General features: G+C 42.8%; 2 protein-coding genes across 5 annotated transcripts in view; both read right to left on the bottom strand.

Moving 5' to 3' along the window:
• Positions 1 to 3385, bottom strand: part of LOC128705375 (uncharacterized) — a 45044-nt gene extending 41659 nt beyond the window's left edge. Inside the window, exons 1-3 of one of the 4 annotated variants that reach the window (XM_070085832.1) lie at positions 3316 to 3385; positions 2542 to 2660; positions 2288 to 2461 (exon numbers count right to left, since the gene is read on the bottom strand). In XM_070085832.1, coding sequence (XP_069941933.1) covers positions 2288 to 2454 — 167 coding nt within the window. In that variant the 5' untranslated portion in view covers positions 2455 to 2461; positions 2542 to 2660; positions 3316 to 3385. The remainder of the gene's footprint in view (positions 1 to 2287; positions 2462 to 2541; positions 2661 to 3315) is intronic. The other 3 variants (XM_070085829.1, XM_070085830.1, XM_070085833.1) reach the window with 3 other exon arrangements.
• A 3595-nt stretch (positions 3386 to 6980) lies between these two features.
• LOC128686455 (streptococcal hemagglutinin) lies at positions 6981 to 17241 on the bottom strand. Its single transcript, XM_053773386.2, has 4 exons — positions 13810 to 17241; positions 10545 to 10793; positions 8232 to 10019; positions 6981 to 7778 (listed from the first exon to the last, which is right to left on the bottom strand). The coding sequence occupies exons 1-4, from the start codon at positions 13816 to 13818 to the stop codon at positions 7227 to 7229; spliced, it is 2598 nt and encodes an 865-aa protein (XP_053629361.1). The 5' UTR covers positions 13819 to 17241; the 3' UTR covers positions 6981 to 7226.
• Between the last annotated feature and the right edge of the window lie 703 nt (positions 17242 to 17944).

Below are 17944 nucleotides of genomic sequence, written 5' to 3' on the forward strand. Positions count from 1 at the left end.
TGCAACATCCCAGCAATTCCAGGAAATATTTTCCGGAAATACGGTAATTTATAGGTAAATAGATGCCCTATATTGTATTTTTAAAAGAAGTATGTTATCGAAAAAAAGAAGAGACACTCGCCATCTTGGTTTTGAATTGGATACAACGTTAGTGTAATGGGAAGGAATTTTCGTGCTCTAGAGGTTAAAATTGTGTTGACACCTCTCAAATAGGAGGCGAAATTGTTGGACATGCATTCCTGCGTAACTTGAGATATCAGATGACTGGACAAGACAGCTCCAGGAACCTCAGATAAGCTCTCTAGATTTGTGTGTAATTCTGGCCAGCATTATTTTCATAGATTTAGTTAGAGTGAGGTTTTCTGAGTATGATACACATTAATCTCCAGTCAAATTGGTGAGTGATATTAAGATATATTTTCCTTCTGTTATGTAATTGTGTATATATATATATATATAACCATTTATTATTTTTAATATACAGTCCACAAATTTATATATTTACCAGTATTCCTGGTGTATGTATATTTCATTTAATTAATAGGTCCAGAGCAACTTGTGGCTATGACAGCGGTAGGTATCGAAGGGGGACATTTTTTGCGACCTAGGTGTCCCAAATTCCTACTTGTCTATGTAACATTGATAAATAATAATTATCTTTGTTATCATTTACTGTTATGCACATAATTAGTTACATTCAGATAAATGCAATTTTCCACAAGCATGTTGTTGGAGTCATTATATGAGTCAAGAACCTTCAATGATGACATAGAATCAGTAATGATGTTAGAGTCAAGCTCAGTGTCACAGGTTAGCTTTAGCGCCATTAGGATTGCAAACAATTCAGTTTGCAGTGTAGACGCCCAGTTGTTAATTCTTATGCCTAACTCAACAAATTTATTATGGTTCTTAACTAGGGAGGTGGCAACAAGAGCAGATGCAGCCCTGCCAGAAGACTCCTGTTTAGATCCATCAGTGTATATAACTTGTGATAACTTATTACTACCGGCTAGGTGAGAAATTTCTTCTTGAGCAGTTGCTTTAACAAGAGATTTAAGGAAGGGATTACTAGCAATGAGCTTCTTGGGAGGGACTTGCAGGTATGTGATATTAAATGAACACATTTTCCATGGAGGGGTGAAATGCTCTTGTTGCCTACAGTGATACAGTTCATGCAGGTTATAAAACTTAATGCAATTGCACGTTTTCACAATCCATTTAGATCTGTATGTATTTACCTCCACACACTTGGTAAGATTCATTGTGACAGTGTCTGGTTCATTTCCTAACATTCTAATGCCGAGTACATTATTATTACAATCAAGGGGGAAGCGCTAAACCCGAAGGATTATACAGCGCCTGGGGGGGGGGGATGTGGAAGGCATTCAGGCTTAATTCGGGGAACTGGAGCACAGATCCAATTCCCTAAATCAAGAGCCCCTCACCAACATCAAGGAACCTTCCTTGAGGGGAATGCCGAGTACAGCGTTAATCTCAACAGTCCTATCACTGATACTAAAAATACCAAGATCCTTCCTCATATTAAAAACCTTTATAGATTTTTGACACCAAAGAATAACTCTGAGAGCTTCATTTTAATGCATGGTTTACATATTGTAAAATATTAATTACAAGGAAGGCCTCTAGCATGCCTAAGCATATGGTATATAAAAAAAGGCATAACATTACCAGTGGTCTGTTACTTTGTCCAGTATGATAGATACACATGCGCGTACACGAGTATTACTACACTTATAGACATGAAGATAAGAGATAAGATAAGATTTCGTTTGGATTTTTTACCCCGTAGGGTTAGCCACCCAGGATAACCCAAGAAAGTCAGTGCGTCATCGAGGACTGTCTAACTTATTTCCATTGGGGTCCTTAATCTTGTCCCCCAGGATGCAACCCACACCAGTCGACTAACACCCAGGTACCTATTTGCTGCTAGGTGAACAGGACAACAGGTTTAAGGAAACGTGTTGAAATGTTTCCACCCGTCGGGAATCGAACCCGGGCCCTCTGTGTGTGACGCGGGAGGTTTAGCCACCAGGCCCTACCATCTATCTATTCAAATGCACATACACACTTATGCATATGCATATACATAAACACATACATACACACATACAATACATAAATACATACAATACATATATATGTAATACAAATATATGCATATACATGCATGTATACATCAGAGAGTTCCAGAGGGGCGAGAAGCAGGAAGAGCTGGGACATGATAAGAAACAGAGTAAATGCGTATAGAGGTACCAAGGTTCCCTACCTGAACAGGTGAGTAAGACCTGAGTACACCAGGTCATGGTGAAGAGGCTGGCATGAAGCCAGATGTAACGTGTAGCAGGTTAGGTACAACCGGTTCCGGTGACCTAATTCCATTAATTCCTCAGTCAGGGTGACCGGACGTAGCCACTGGACCTCACTGCTGCTCATCTTCACACTAGTAAGTAAGTTTATTCAGTAACAGGTACACGTAAATAGTTACATAAATTACCATACATAGCAGTATGTGTAAATTACCTAGGATAACCCAAAAATGTCAGACTGGCTGCTGCACTCGCTGTTCTCCTCACACTGTTTGCTGCACACGCTGCTCACTTCACATTCGCTGCTGCACACGCTGCTCGCCTCACGCTGTTCTTTGAGGGGAAGATATATTTATAAGATTAATTTCTAAGTATTAACAGCTAACCCACAATCTGTACAATTTGTTTTTTTTAAGACGACATTGTCTATTAGTCAAGAAATGCTTTAGCAGCGGTATTATGACTTTTATTCTTCACAGTCATAGTTACATTATGAGAACAAAAGCTAGTTATGCTCTCCTAGATTCTCCTTCCCCGCAAACACAATAATTTGAAAAATTGTGGAGGGTGGGCGAGTTTGTCTCAGATCAACATCCGTTTTCTGTCAAGTCACGATTATTATTATTATAATCAAGGGGGAAGCGCTAAACCCAGAGGATTATACAGCGCGTGGGGGGGATGGGGAAGGCATTCAGGCTTAATTTGGGAAACTGGAGCACAGATCCAATTCCCTAAATCAAGAGCCCCTCACCAACATCAAGGAACCTTCCTTGAGGGGTGTCAAGTCACGAGCGTCAGCAATACATGGGCACTTGGTGACCTTCAGTCTTCTAGTTACTAAATTTTCGCATAGTCCAGGATATATATGATATACAGACTATAAAACATTAATCTTTGCACACTCGCCCGTCTAGGAAAACAATTTTTGAAGGAGTTCATACGCTTTTAGCTCACAAATTTGTTAAAATAAGGTGTAGGAAGCACTCACCTGGACCAGAGATATGAACCTCCACTCACATACTGATTGCTGCTGGGTTGAAGACGCTGATAGTTACTAATAAATGATCGACGTCATTCAAACTATCGCCGGATCGTTTTCCTTGTAACAATAAATATTTATTCAATGTTATGTCATGTTTGCGCCGCTCTTACATTTAGAAGTTTTCCTTGCAAAATCGATGGTGACAGTAGACGGAAGAATGAGGCCGGGCGCCTAACATGAAATTTGCTTTTCTAATCATCATCTATAAATATTTTATCAAAATGCCACATATCGAAATTTACTGGCTGACAACAACATCGATTTTGCTTCTTAGAACCCTCTCAAGGATTTTTATGATATGGGATGTTAGTGCTATCGGTCTGTAGTTCTTTGCAATTGCTTTACTGCCACCTTTGTGGAGTGGGGCTATGTCTGTTGTTTTTAGTGTATGGGATGACCCCTATGTCCATGCTCCCTCTCCATAAAATGCTGAAGGCACGCGATAGGGACTTCTTGCAATTCTTGATGAACACGGAGTTCCACGAGTCTGGGCCTGGGGCAGAGTGCATGGGCATGTCATTAATTGCCTCTTCAAAGTCTTGTGGAGTTAGAATAATATCCGAGATTTTTGAGATGATCAGATTTTGGGTTTCGTTCATAAAGAATTTATTTGGATTGTCGACCCTTAGTCTGGGCATCGGCTCGCTGAACACTGAGTCATATTGGCACTTTAGTATCTCATTCATTTCTTGGCTGTCTTCTGTGTATGTGCCATCCCGCCTAAGCTAGGACTCAATATTGGATGTTGTTTTTCCCTTTGATTTGGCATAAGAGAAGAAGTATTTTATTTTCAGTTTCCTTTATGGCTTTTAGTTCTTCCTGTGATTCTTTATCTCCTATAAGATTCCTTCAGATTAAGTTCGATATTTGTAATTTCATTGAGTAGTGCCTCCCTTCATGGCGAAGAAATTAAAAGAACTAAAATTCTACTTTTCTATGATAATTCCCGTGTGTTACATATCATTAGCTTTAACTCTTTCATGAGGATAACTTTACAGACAACATATAAGCTGCTTCAAGCTTAATGTGCTCGTCTCTTTGGCTCCTCTGACTGTTATAATCAAAAAGAGGCGCTAAACCTACTAGGGTCATACAACTTTGCTTGGCTCCTCTGAAAGATTTGAATTAGATTTGGTCTGTGTATGCCCTATTTTCAGCGCTGTAATGACCCTGGTGGGTTAAGCGCTTAGTTTTGATAATAATATGTCCTAATTTACCATTTTCACTGAAGAAATTTGGAGATCGTTTCCCATGAGTTGTGAATGCCTCTTCTGATTCCCTTCTGATCTCCGGTGCATTATCAACTTATGTCGCACCCTGTACCATTCCAATCGAGCATGGGGGCACCGAAGCGACCGAACCACATCCAGTTAGTGCAGCACCACCTGTTTAACTTACAGGTGGTGTTGTACAGTGTAGCTGTAGGAGTTTTGCGCCAGCTTTCGTCGGGTGTGGACGTCTCTCTCTTGCCTGTGTATCAGTGACAAATTTCCACCGCTCTCTCTGGGACGCTTGTCCTCATCTATTTTGCCCGCCGGGCACTCTGTAGGAGGGGCACCTGTTCGTCGGCTTACTTTAGCCAGCTCCATTTTTTTTTCCGCTCTGCGGAAAATTCTTTAAAGGTCTTTGATGGGAAGCCGGTTACTGAACTCAGGTGGAAGTGTAGACGTCCCGCTCTGCTGGGGCTTGTCAAGGGAAGTCCACCGGATCTAATTGGAAACTTCAAGTTCCTATCTCTATTTACAAAAGAACTTTTGTTCCTTTTCTCTCATCGCTCAGCCTTGGGCAACAAATCTTCCTTGTACCATCGAAAAGTCGGACTCGATACGGCTTATGCTGTCATGGCCCTGATAAACCCAACAGAGAAAGAAAGTGTACCTGTATACAATATCTCTCTTAAATATTAATTTGCTGTCATTGGCAACTCTTAAATGATTCGTCGAATAGGGCAACAAAGTGAGAATTGTGTAGAGCATCAATCAGTTCACAGAAGTTGTGAGATAATCTAGTATTAGTTTACCACACGGGAATATTTTACCTATTTCTGAATCTGAATCACAAGATTTGACCTACATCTTGGTTGAAAGTATATGGTTGGTGGATTATTGTGATGTGCAAAGTATACACGCAGTTACTGCCTTCAAGCATTTTATTTTATTTTTGAAATAGGAAAGGGCTGCATTTCAGTAGACCCCGAGGATGGTTTTCTGTTGTCCTGTGTATGATGACTCAGCATAACTTGAAGTGATAAATAAGATACATGTGCAACAGTTAGGTAACTTTATTAAACCATACCACGGGTGGGGTTAGAACTTGCGATCAGAGTCTCAAAACTCCAGACCGTCGCGTTAGCCACTGGGTCAGTGGTATGGTTTGTTTGCAATCGTGTCATTACGATTTCGTGAGTCAGGTAACTTTATTCCAAAACGTTTCGCCTACACAGTAGACTTCCTCAGTCGCGTACAGAATAGACAACAGAGCAGTGGAGATGTAAAGACGATGTAATCCGTCTATCACCATTGAACACGTAGTTTTAAGGTAGTCAGTCCCTTAGCTTGGAGAAGAGTTATGCACCATAGTCTGGAACATTATTTCAGACTGGAGCAAAACTTACAACTTCCAAATTACGTCTTCAAGGGTGATGGACTGATTACATCGCCTTTACATCTCTACTTCTGCTGTCTCCTCTCTACTCGACTGAAGAAGCCTACTGTGTAGGCGAAACTTTTTGGAATAAAGTTAACTAACTGTTGCACATGTGTCCTATTTATCAACTTGTCGGTATTGTATATCATTATCATATTCATTACTTGAAATGGATGAAAATGATGAACTAGAAATCATTCGTTATTATAGCATTTTATTGAAAAGACGTTTCGTCCACAAGGGACGTCATCAATTAATAAAGTCCCTGGTGGATGAAACGTCTTCATAGTAGAATGTCATAACCCGCAATGTGTCTTATTTACATACTGTCGGTACATTCTGTCACTATTACCACAGGCTAAATAAACGTTGGGTTATGTTTCCTTACACCTTCTCTCCCTGTTCACTTAGCAGTAAATAGGTTCCTGGGTGTTAGTCAACTGTTGTGGGTCGCATCCTGGGGGATGGTAGTGTACCTTAGATTGGACTGGACTTTAAAATGAGCTGAAGGAGGTTACCAGTTCTTAAACTGTAAAAGTGGTCAGAGTAAAAGAAAAAAGCGGGTTCTGTTTCCCCACTCTGAATGTCAGTAGTTGTCGAGTGATCTTCAAAAGACACACATACAAAGTATGACTCACGAAATCGTAATGACACGATTACAAACAAACCATACCACGGGTGGGGTTTGATCCCGCGGTCAGAGAGTCTCAAAACTCCAGACCGTCGCGTTTTTTTATGCCAAGTATCTGCACATGTGTCTTACTCATGTGTCGTCATAACTGTATTAATGGTATTGTATACCATTAATACAGTGATGACGACTCTCAGATGTGTCTCCAGTTGATTCTATTGATCACACTTTGCTGTATCAAAGTCATTTTTTTTCTTTACTACGTGAATTAGAAATCAATTTGTGCTGACTGACAAAGAAAAGAAAAGTGAGGTTAACATGATTAACGATAAAAAAAATTTGTAGTAATTTTATTTGAGTGGTAACAAAGTAAAAGTTTTTGAATAATATATGTCACAGGAAGTATCCTCCAGGATATAATGGAGTCAACCATGATATGGCGAGGTAAGACATTATGGTGAAGTGAGACATACTATGAAGAGGTGAGACATATTATGGAGAGGTGAGAAATATTATGGTCACGTGAGACATTATGAGAAGGTAATATGGGATTATGGTTATATGAAACACGATGGTGAGGTCAGACATCAGGAACAAGGAGACCACACCCCGTTATTGTGAGGTCAGACACAGGGTCGTGCAGTACCGCCTCCCTCACCACCTCCATACCAGTAACCACCTCACCGAAGGGGCACTGCGACTTGCCCGCTGGCTCGCTTCTACTGCAGATGCAGAAGAGAGAGTCGTACTCGGGATGACCTCCTCCCGCCCCCTGCAACAGACCTTCCCGCTCCTCTCCCACGAAGTCACCGCCCCATTCCAGATCGTCCATCAACCCGCGAGTACACCGCGTCTCTAGCCAGGCTCCCTTCGACGTTCCAAATGGATCAGGCACCAGGTAGCTTCCCCCGACTATATACTCTCCAGGTCTTCCTCTGTTGCCCACGTACTCGAACTTCGAGCCTAGGAAGGAGGGGCCGAGGGTGGCCAGACAGAGAGCCTTGAAGTGCTGGGCTCGACGTAAACGAGGCCACAGGCGGATTACCAGTCTGCCCAGGTAGTGCTGGCTAGCACTTACCTCCAGGTAAACAAGAGGACTCGCCGCTTCCACGAAACTCTCCAACATAGACAGCTGCAAAAGTTAAATTCCGGTTAAGAAAAATGAAATGTAAAAAGTGTAATTAATTTAAAAATCTATTGAAGTTATATTTGCTTTAATGTTTTTAACCTCAATCAGAAGAGATATGCTATAAAATACCGAGACGATGAAACTAAACACTATTCCTTGATCTACCTTGCCATTCCTTAGATCAAACCTGATTACCTTCCACTCTATAATACTCTATATTACTTAATATTACTCTATGTATTACTCTATATTACTCAATATGATCCCCTTTTCCCCAGAGCTGCAACATCCTCACCGCCCTTTCAGAGTGCAGGCACTGTATCTTCCACCTCCAGGACTCAAGTCCAGCTAACCCGGTTACCCTGAATCTCTTCATAAATGTGACCATAAGCGCCCTTCGCTTATGTGGGGGAGAAGGAATGGAATATACGAAAAAAACAGACAATGTATTCTTACCTGCACGCTGAGGTGAGACTGAGTGAGACAATGCGAGAGCGGAGACACTAAGAGATAATTGTCTTCACGTCTTATGTCTGCTTGCCTCCCGTCTGCGCTCACTGCGCGGCATATCAGAGGCCACAGCAGCAGCAGGCCCGCAGCGCTGCTTCCTACAGCACCTGGAGCACTGCTAGTTGCAACTTCACCTGCAGCAGCAGCAGCAACAGCAGCATTTACTGATGTATGTGTAGAAACAGAACTTGTAGTCTGACGGTTTCCAGTGATGTCATCTTTTGCAGTGCCACCTGCAGCTACGGAGTCGCTCCCTATCGTGTTGCTTTGAACGTGGCCTCTTACAGTGCCACTACCAGCCTTACTTGCAGTGCCACTATCAGCCTTACTTGCAGTGTCACTGCCAGTCTTACTTGCAGTGCCACTAACAGCCTTACTTGCAGTGCCACTATCAGCCTTACTTGCAGTGCCACTAGCAGCCTTACTTGCAGTGCCACTACCAGCTTTACTTGCACTGCCACTACCAGCTTTACTTGTAGTGCCACTACCAACCTTACTTGGAGTGCCACTACCAGCCTTACTTGCAGTGCCACTACCAACCTTACTTACAGTGCAACTATCAGCCTTACTTGCAGTGCCACTATCAGCCTTACTTTCAGTATCACTACCAGCCTTACTTGCAGTGCCACTACCAGCCTTACTTGCAGTGCCACTACCAGCCTTTCTTGCAGTGCCACTACCAGCCTTACTTGCAGTGCCACGACCAACCTTACTCATAGTGCCACTATCAGCCTTACTCATAGTGCCACTAACAGTCTTACTTTCAGTATCACTACCAACCTTACTTACAGTGTCACTACGTATACCAGTTTTATTTACAGTACCATCACTTGCACCACCTGCACCGTCGCCACGCATAGTACCACCACCTACATCATCTCCACTAACAATATCACCATTTACACTGCCTTCACGTGCAGTACCACCCCCTCCACTTACAGTGCCAGCCTCACATACATTGTCACAACCACCTCCACTTAAAGTGCCACCTTCTACATTACCCGCACTTACGCCGCTGCCACTTCCACTGACAGTGTCACCTACACTACCTTCACTTACAGTGCCACCATCTACAGTACGTCTCCTTACATCGTCACTACCTACACCTCCCCCATCACTCACATTGCTTTTACTTACAGTACCACCACTCACACTGCCTGCACTTGCAGTGCCTCCACCTATCGTTTCACTCGCATCATCCTGACTGCCTTTAAATACAGGCTGTGTATCGCCCTTACCGGCCTCACCACTATTATCTACAGCTTCAGCACCTTCGTCAGCACCCTCTGCGTCATCCCCTGCGTCACCCAGCTCATCTCCTAGGGGACGACACTGGGAGATCCACCCAGGACAGAGACTACGCAGTCTGGTTTCCGATAACAGGACAGCATCGACGTCTGTCAGGTTCTTGGCCTCTGAGGAGACTTCGAAGAGTTCTGCGTCAAGATCGAAGAGGTTCTTGCTCTCCTGGCACAGCCAGACGAGGTTGACAACGCAGCGGTGCAGGCAGGCCACTGTCCTGCTGCTGCTCACCTTCAGTGCTGCCTGCAGGTGCTGCACGCGGGTCTGGATGGCTTGCTTCCTCTCCAGGATGAAATCGACCGCGTGAAGGACGCGGTGTCCCTGCTGCAGGTGCTGGTGCAGAAGACAGCTGCCGCACACCAGCACAGCGCACTGGCGACACCAGTAGCACAGCTGTTCCCCGTGGATGCTGCACACGCCGTGCTGCTCAACCTGCAGAGAGCAAAGTGGAAATTCAGTGCAGATTCCGTTTTTACAGGTTGATTTTCCAGGTGCTCAATGGCCCTTATGCGCTTCCCAGTGAACATGACACAACTCTTACAAAGCTCCTCTAGACAATGTGATTTTTTGTAAATGCGACTGAATAAAGTGCTTCGAAAATTGAATAACACCTACTATGAAAGCCTTTCCATGCAATTTTGGATGTATTTTTTCAATCGCATTTACAAAAAAAATTGCACTATACTGCTCTAGACTGCGAGGAAATATTTATCTCCACCACCAAACATTATGTTTGTTAGAGAACGTCAAATAATGCTTCAAGAACACAAATAACAGTAAGCAACTTTGATAAGGCCGTTAACAGAAATCAAGTCTTAAATACACAAGAGAAATATTTTTCATATAAATGTTAACAGATCTAAGTCTTCAACGCACATTAACAACAGTAACAAACATCGTAGATGTTTTTGTTAACAGAAGTAAACATCTACAAGTGCAACACGTGAGAGAGAATACCTGGAGGTCAGTGGTCTGTTGTGAGAGGTCGAGGACCGCGTAGTTGACGGGGAGGTGTTGTGTGAGGAGGGTGGGGTGGGTGCTCCTGCAGGAGGGGCAGCAGAGAGATCTGGCAGCCTCCACACTGGACAGACACACACGGCAGAAGGTGTGACCGCAGGGAAGCACCAGGGGTTCCCGCACCTTCGTTTCGTACACCTCGGAGCAAACTCCGCACCTCACCGCCAGGTCCACGCCCGTTGACCACCGCTGCCAGTGGAAGAAAGAAGTCAGACATACAACTGAGTTTCATACAACTTTAAACAATAAGTGATAAATGCCTTGGGGCCTTTATAACTATGTCTAACTCTGGCTTCAATAATTGTTGCCTTATTTAAAGCAGGTGTTTTGATAATAATGTATGCCGCAAGTGGTGACGAAAATAGCGTTAGTGTTGCTGTTTCTTCCAGGTACTTGTGTTGCAGGTCTCTGGCTGATGGTTCAAGTGTCCTTGTGTTGCAGGTCTCTGGTTGATGGTTGTTCAATCCCAGCCTTCGTAAGGACTCTTCCAGTCACTCTAGTGTTGTAACTGGAAGGACACACATTACAAAACAACCTTTATTGAGACGTGGCCGCTCTGTGCAGCGCTTTATCAAGTCAACAGTATTGACAGTAGTCTTCCTCCTCCTCCTCTTCTTCTTCGGGCTACGTGCAGTTTGTTTCGAGATTTCGTCTCCTCTAGTCTATATTCACTCAATGTCTTAGAGACCATTGTGTTGTCATTCAGGTTGTACAGATCACATGAAATCTCAATAATTCTGATGTAGTGTTTGGTGTTGTACAGGTGACAGACCCTTAATAGTCCTAGTGAAGTACTGGTTCTGTACAGGTACAATTCAGCCTTAACCTTCAGCGTATTGTGAATGAACTATGCCAGTGAATTTAGTTGATTTGCAAACTTAAAAAAAAAAAAACAGAAAACTTCCATAACTTGCTAGAGTGAGGGAGAGACATGATAAGAAGTGAAGACTTAACCTTGATGAACAACAGGCCTTCATTATCACCATAAGACCAAGACTCTCCGACCTGTATTTACTAAGCAGTTATTAAAAGTGCGGCTTTAATTTGGTGCTAGGGGGACTCTTGATCCTAGTCAATAAAGCAACCCTTCCTTTCCTCGGATAAAGCGCTGTATGACCCTTACTGGTACCGCACTACCAGACGATGATGATATAATAATAATAAGAAGAAGAAGGAGAAAAGAATATGATAATAACAAAAAGATATTAATCCAGACGTTACTGGTTCGGTACATATTGTACATAGTTGATCCAGCAGGCTGTGATGGGTGTGTGAGGCAGCGGGCAGCCTAGCACCAACGAGGCTAATTTCCACCCGCCTCATGTGTAAGGCAACTGAGGCTGACTAAGCAGTTGAATTGTTTGTTCTTCAACTTGTTTTAATGTTCTTTATCCTGTCGTAATCTTCTTTATCTTACTATATCTTTCATTATCTTCTTATATTCTTTTTCTTATCCTGTCATGTGTTCCTATATCCTACAACCTTCTTATATATTTCCTCATTACACAGTGATTCAAATCATTCAACACAAGGAGTGGTGGAGCCTCCACCACTCCTTGTGTTGAATGACTTGCACGGGTTTAGCGCTTCGCATTAATATCACAACGTCACCTGTATTTAATTCTCAGTACAGCCAAAACTAACAATAAATTTGTTCTTCTCGATATTTTCTTTAGTCATTTACAGTTTTTTTTATTTTTGTGTTATTTCCTATGAGGTATTCCCAGAAAGGGGATACCAATTGTACAGTGGTTGTTGGGTGTTCCCAGAAAGGGGATACCTACTGGGTTGTTGGGTATTCCCAGAAAGGGTATACCTACTGTATAGTGGTTGTTGGGTATTCCCAGAAAGGGGATACCTATTGTATTGTGGTTATCGAACTTTTTTTTTTTTCCTTCTGGCTAGGTTTCCGTGCAGTAACCTGAGAAGGCTTCGTCTCATCAGCTTCCAGCTGCCGCCGCTGACGCATCGTACTCAGACGAAGGTTCGAACTCTTACTGGGCTCTATGCATATTAGTCATTATTTTGGCCACTAGTATATTATTTCTATACACTATTTAATTTACAGATTAATATTTGTTAGCTTACCTCAATTCATTTCAAAACCCAGTCTTCCGTGTGGTACATAACCACCTCTTCCCCACCCAGGATGAGACCCCTTAAGTCAGTACCTATTTACTGCTAGATAAACAAGGACGACAGATGTAAGTACATAGCCTCGTGTCCCTACCGCCCTAATACTGAACTCCCTGTATTCGATGGTGAACCGAAGGCACTAGCACTAAGCTATGGATGACTTAAATTTACGGGATATCCGAGTTTAGAAATGTCTTAAATAGGACAGACTAGGCTGCTTAAAAAGCTCGTCATAATACTACTGGAATACCATTAAATCTGCATTGTAAAACCACTTTCAGACCAACAGAACACCATTTATACACTTCAAACTTGTACTAACTAATCAAGCTTAATGTTTAAGTCACAACTCAAAAACTGGAAAAGTAAATTGAGTAAGTTTGGCTCCGTCTCGAAGTGTTGTACTCGGCAGTGAGCTCAATGTGTTTCAGGACTTGTTGAACTGTTAAGATAAAATTTCGTTCGGATTTTTAACCACCCAAGATAACCCAAGTCAGTGCGTCATCGAGGACTATCTAACTTATTTCCAAGATGCGACCCACACCAGTCGACTAACACCCAGGTACCTATTTGCTGCTAGGCGAACAGGCTTAAGGAAACGTGTCGAAATGTTTCCACCCGTTGGGAATCGAACCCGGACCCTCCGTGCGTGAAGCGGGAGCTTTAGCCACCAGGCCACCACTGTTCCAGCTATTGTATTGTAATTCAGTCTTGTAAGTTGGACGCGGTGATCACGGAACCAGGTTATATCACTGCCATGCGTTGGCGTCACTGTAAATCAGTCACTGTGTCAGTGTCAACTAGTCATCGTGACAGTGTAAGCAAGTCATCTTCTGTTTACTTTTGCTTTATTTTACTCTCCACTTGTGCTTCTTTCATATCTTCTGGTTCAGCACTATCTTATCCTGACTTTGGCCTCAGTTTCAGCACTCGCTTCCTCATTAAAAAATCATAGCAGATGAGATAAACAATAGTTGTAGCTTGTGCACTGGGCAGCGGGCGTGGTGCTCAGACTGTTGCACTCGTCACTGTGCCAACCATGGCTGTGGCATGTACCCAGCTCCCTCACCTGTGTCATAATTCAGCAGGCACGGTGTCCAACCCCCTCCCTCGTCACTCTTGACCTGTGTTGAAATTTGTTGTTAGCCGCGAACATCACCCACGGGTACATCCAGCGGTTCCTGAACCCTGGAACTGCTGTTGTCTGGCGGTGGTGACCGTACCAATACTACTAGTCCACCAACCTCCGTGCTCTCCACCACAACACTACGCCACTAGTCTCAGTGATCTCCACCACAACACTAGACCTCAGCTCTTCCTCCAGTACTCTTCCACCTCCCTACTATCATAATCACTTTCGAATTCGCTCCCCAAGATTACGCACTGACGGGGACCCGCATGCCCTGCGCGAGATCTTCAACTTAATAAGTTAATGATTGCCTTTTTCTGTACGTCCCCCCCTGCCCGTGTTTTTCTCAAACTATAACATCTGTCAATGGGGGGTCGTAAATCATGGTGTGTGGCAACTAAGGGGACCATTGATTATCTTGTCGCTGGCGCCGAGGCCTGACTCACGATGAGGCCGTCCCATCACGCTACTGCTGACATGCATGACACGCCCCATGCATGACACGCCCCATGCATGACACGCCCCATGCATGACACGCCCCATGCATGGCATGCTCCATGCATGCCAAGCCCTTTTAGATAGCCCCCTTTGAAGGGCCAGTGTGTTATCTAGTATTGTCCTGGCTTTAGCTATGACCAGGACAATCCTAGAGCAGGTGTGATTGGTTCTTTAGCTAGTGTTCGAAAACTGATATATCAATATATAACAAGAAATATATGTGAAATAAATGATCACCCCACAGAAAACATTATATTCAGGAGTAATGCGTAAAAAAACAGGTTAGTGCACATCTCACAGATCAAGACATACACTTCAGTCTTACTTGTGTCACTGTTGTTCAGAAGCTCTGGCAGGCGTGTTCTGGGGACGGGACGCAGGGGCGATGACTCCCCAAAAATCGCCTACAGGTAACAGCAAACTTATGACATGCATGCAACACTGCTTGCTATCTCTCTCTCTCTCTCTCTCTCTCTCTCTCTCTCTCTCTCTCTCCTCATGGTTGCCACGGTCAAATTAAATCATAGAGAAGGAGCTATATAATCCAGCCATTAGTATGTCAGTATGCTGAGGTCAGTGGTCACGGGAGGTTATTCTGTCCCAAGTTGTGTGGGGGATTTGTGTGGAGAGTTATAGAGCACCTGGCTTGCTCCTGTAGTGTTTTAGAATCTCAGGTTAAAGTGTTGAAGAAGGAGGTTCTACTTCTCGAAGAGAAAATAGGTTGAAAATTCGCCTAGATGGATTTGGGAGGGAGTGTAAGATGGGTGGAGGAAAAAGTTACCAGCAGTGAGTTGGAGAGTGGCAGCTGCTTCAAGTGGAAAGTGATTCCCACTTCAGGTAGAAGCATCAAGATAGGGAAGGTTAATAGAGAAAATCTGAAGGTAGGAAATCGATTCTGTTCTCTGGGACGAGTGTACTTCAGTGGTTAGTGAGGTTAAAGGTACCACTAACTCCCCTGCTGATCAAGGTAAAAACATTCTTATTGTGGGTGACTCACAGGTAAGATATATGGACTGTGCTTTCTGTATTTAATAGAGATAGGAAGGTGAGGCAGAAGGTATGTTTCCCAGAAGCTGGTGTTGATGACATGGTCAACAGGTTAGATAATATCATGTCAGGTAATGAGAACAAGCCCATTATCTGTCTCAGTGCTGGTGGAAATGCTATCGGGAAGGGTAGGAGAGAGAAGCTGCTAGATAAGTACAGACCAGCTATAGATTTAATTAGGAATAAGGGAGGGATCCCAATCATATGTAGCATCTTGCCTAGAAGGGGAGTGGGCAATGAATAGATGTCTAGGGCACTTGATATAAATTGCTGGCTAGACAGGTACTGCAGGGAACTTGCAATTTCATTCATTGGTAACTGGGACAATTTCTATGGCAAACATGATATGTATGCAAGGGATGGGGTATATCTCTCTCAGGCAGGGGTGGTAGCATTAGCCAGCTCGGTCGAGGGGGCCATTTCTGACTTGTCCAGAACTTTAAACTGATAGAAAATAGAGGTAAGAGCGTGTGTGGGAAATAGTCAGGTTGCAGCACTAAGGTTGAAAACAGCAAATATTACCAGGATACCTCAGGGAAATGTGTAAAAAATATTCATAATAAAGTTGCTAGTAAAGACAGCAACTGGTCAACAAACAAGAGAGACAGAAGAGGACAGCGAGTGACTAATTCCTTAAAGGTTTATTATATTAATAGTAGGAATGTAAGAAATAAGATAAATGAGCTAAGATTAATTGCATGAGCAGGTAGCATGGATATCATTGCTGCAACGGAGACCTGGTTCAACCTGAAAGATAGAGAAATGCCTTCTGAATGCCACAAACTGTTCCACACTGATAGGATCAACAGGAAGGGTGGTGGAGTCGCGATGTATGTCAGAGATAATTTGAATTTTTGCGTTAGGCAAGATATAAAATTAGAAGCGTCGGACTCAGAATCTGGCTACAGTTTCTTGAGGGTCGTAAAAATTAATTTCGGGTGTGATTTACAGGCCCCCAAACCTTGATAGGGAGCGCAGTAAGCTTCTATGTGACGAAATTCATAAGGCGTCTAGATATGAAAGTGTTGTGTTAATGGGAGATTTTAAATTTAGTCAAATTGATTGGAGCAGTGTGACAGGAAATCTGGAGTCGAACGATTTTCTTGATACGATTCAGGATTGCTTTTTAAAACAGTTTGTGACAGAAACAACTAGAGGAAATAGCCTGCTTGACTTGGTTCTTGCCCACAAGCCCCTCAAGGGAAGTTCCTTGATGCTGGTGAGGGGCCCTTGATCTAGGGAATTGGATCTGTGCTCCAGTTCCCTAAATTAGGCCTGAATACCTTTCATCTCCCCCCCCTCCTCCACAGGTGCTGTATAACCCCTACGGGTTCAGCGCTCCCCCATGATTATAATCTTGCCAACAAGGAATCAATTAATAATCTTGAGGTTAATGAGCTTCGAGAAAGCAATCACAGATCACTCACTTTCAATATATCATGGAATTACCCTAATAACAACAATCAAGTCTCTGTCCCTGACTTCCGTTTGGCTGATTTCGCAAGACTGCAAAATTACCTGGGTGGGTTGAACTGGAATGACTTGACTATAGGCCAGGTGGGTGGTGATGGTTGCCAATATGAAGAGTGTATTAATGTTGGTAGAATTACCAACAATATGTTAAGTAAAAGGACACAAATGCAACTAATCTGACATTTTATTGTGCCAAAAAAAAAGTCACGTTAGTGGCACTTTTGTCATTTTACTAACAATATGACGATTTTCAGAGCATAGTTCTAACTGCACAGACAGCTTATGTTCTATATAGAGAAATTAGATAAAGCAAAAATGATCCAAAATGGATAAACAATAGATTAAAATACCTCACTGGTCAAAAGAGAGGCATTTACAGGCGAATCAAAAGAGGAGAGGGTCACTTAAGTAATTAATATATTCAATTAAAGCATGAAATAAAAAAATGGATTAAGAAAAGCAAAAAGAGATTTTGAGGTTAAAGTCGCAAAGGATTCCAAGAGCAACCCAAAGAGTTTCTTTCAGGTATACAGAAGTAACATTAAGGAAAAGATAGGCCCACTCAAAAGTCACTCATGTCAGCTCACCGACAGTGATAAGAAAATGTGTAGAATTTTTAACACTTATTTCCTCTCAGTTTTTACGCAGGAAGATACTAATGAAATTCCAGAAATAATAAACTATGTTGAACTCAACGATGATAAGTTATGCACGATCCAAATTGCTAGTGACATGGTTTTCAGACAAATAGATAAATTAAAACCTAACAAATCCCCGGGGCCTGATGAATTGCTTTAAAGGAATGTAAGAGTTTTAAAGGAATATAAGGTGGAACTTAGTGAACCTTTGGCTAGTCTTGTCAACATACCTCTACAAGCTGGCATAGTACCAGATAAGTGGAAAATGGCAAATGTGATACTTATCTACAAAGCAGGTGACAGGTCTTTAGCTTCGAACTTCAGACCAATAAGTCTAACCTCCACAGTGGGAAAATTGATGGAATCTATAATTGCCAAGGCTAGTCGTAGCCACCTCGAAAGACATAAATTGGTTAATG

This window comes from Cherax quadricarinatus, chromosome 17 (genome assembly GCF_038502225.1).
Source record: "Cherax quadricarinatus isolate ZL_2023a chromosome 17, ASM3850222v1, whole genome shotgun sequence".
Lineage (NCBI taxonomy): Eukaryota > Metazoa > Arthropoda > Malacostraca > Decapoda > Parastacidae > Cherax > Cherax quadricarinatus.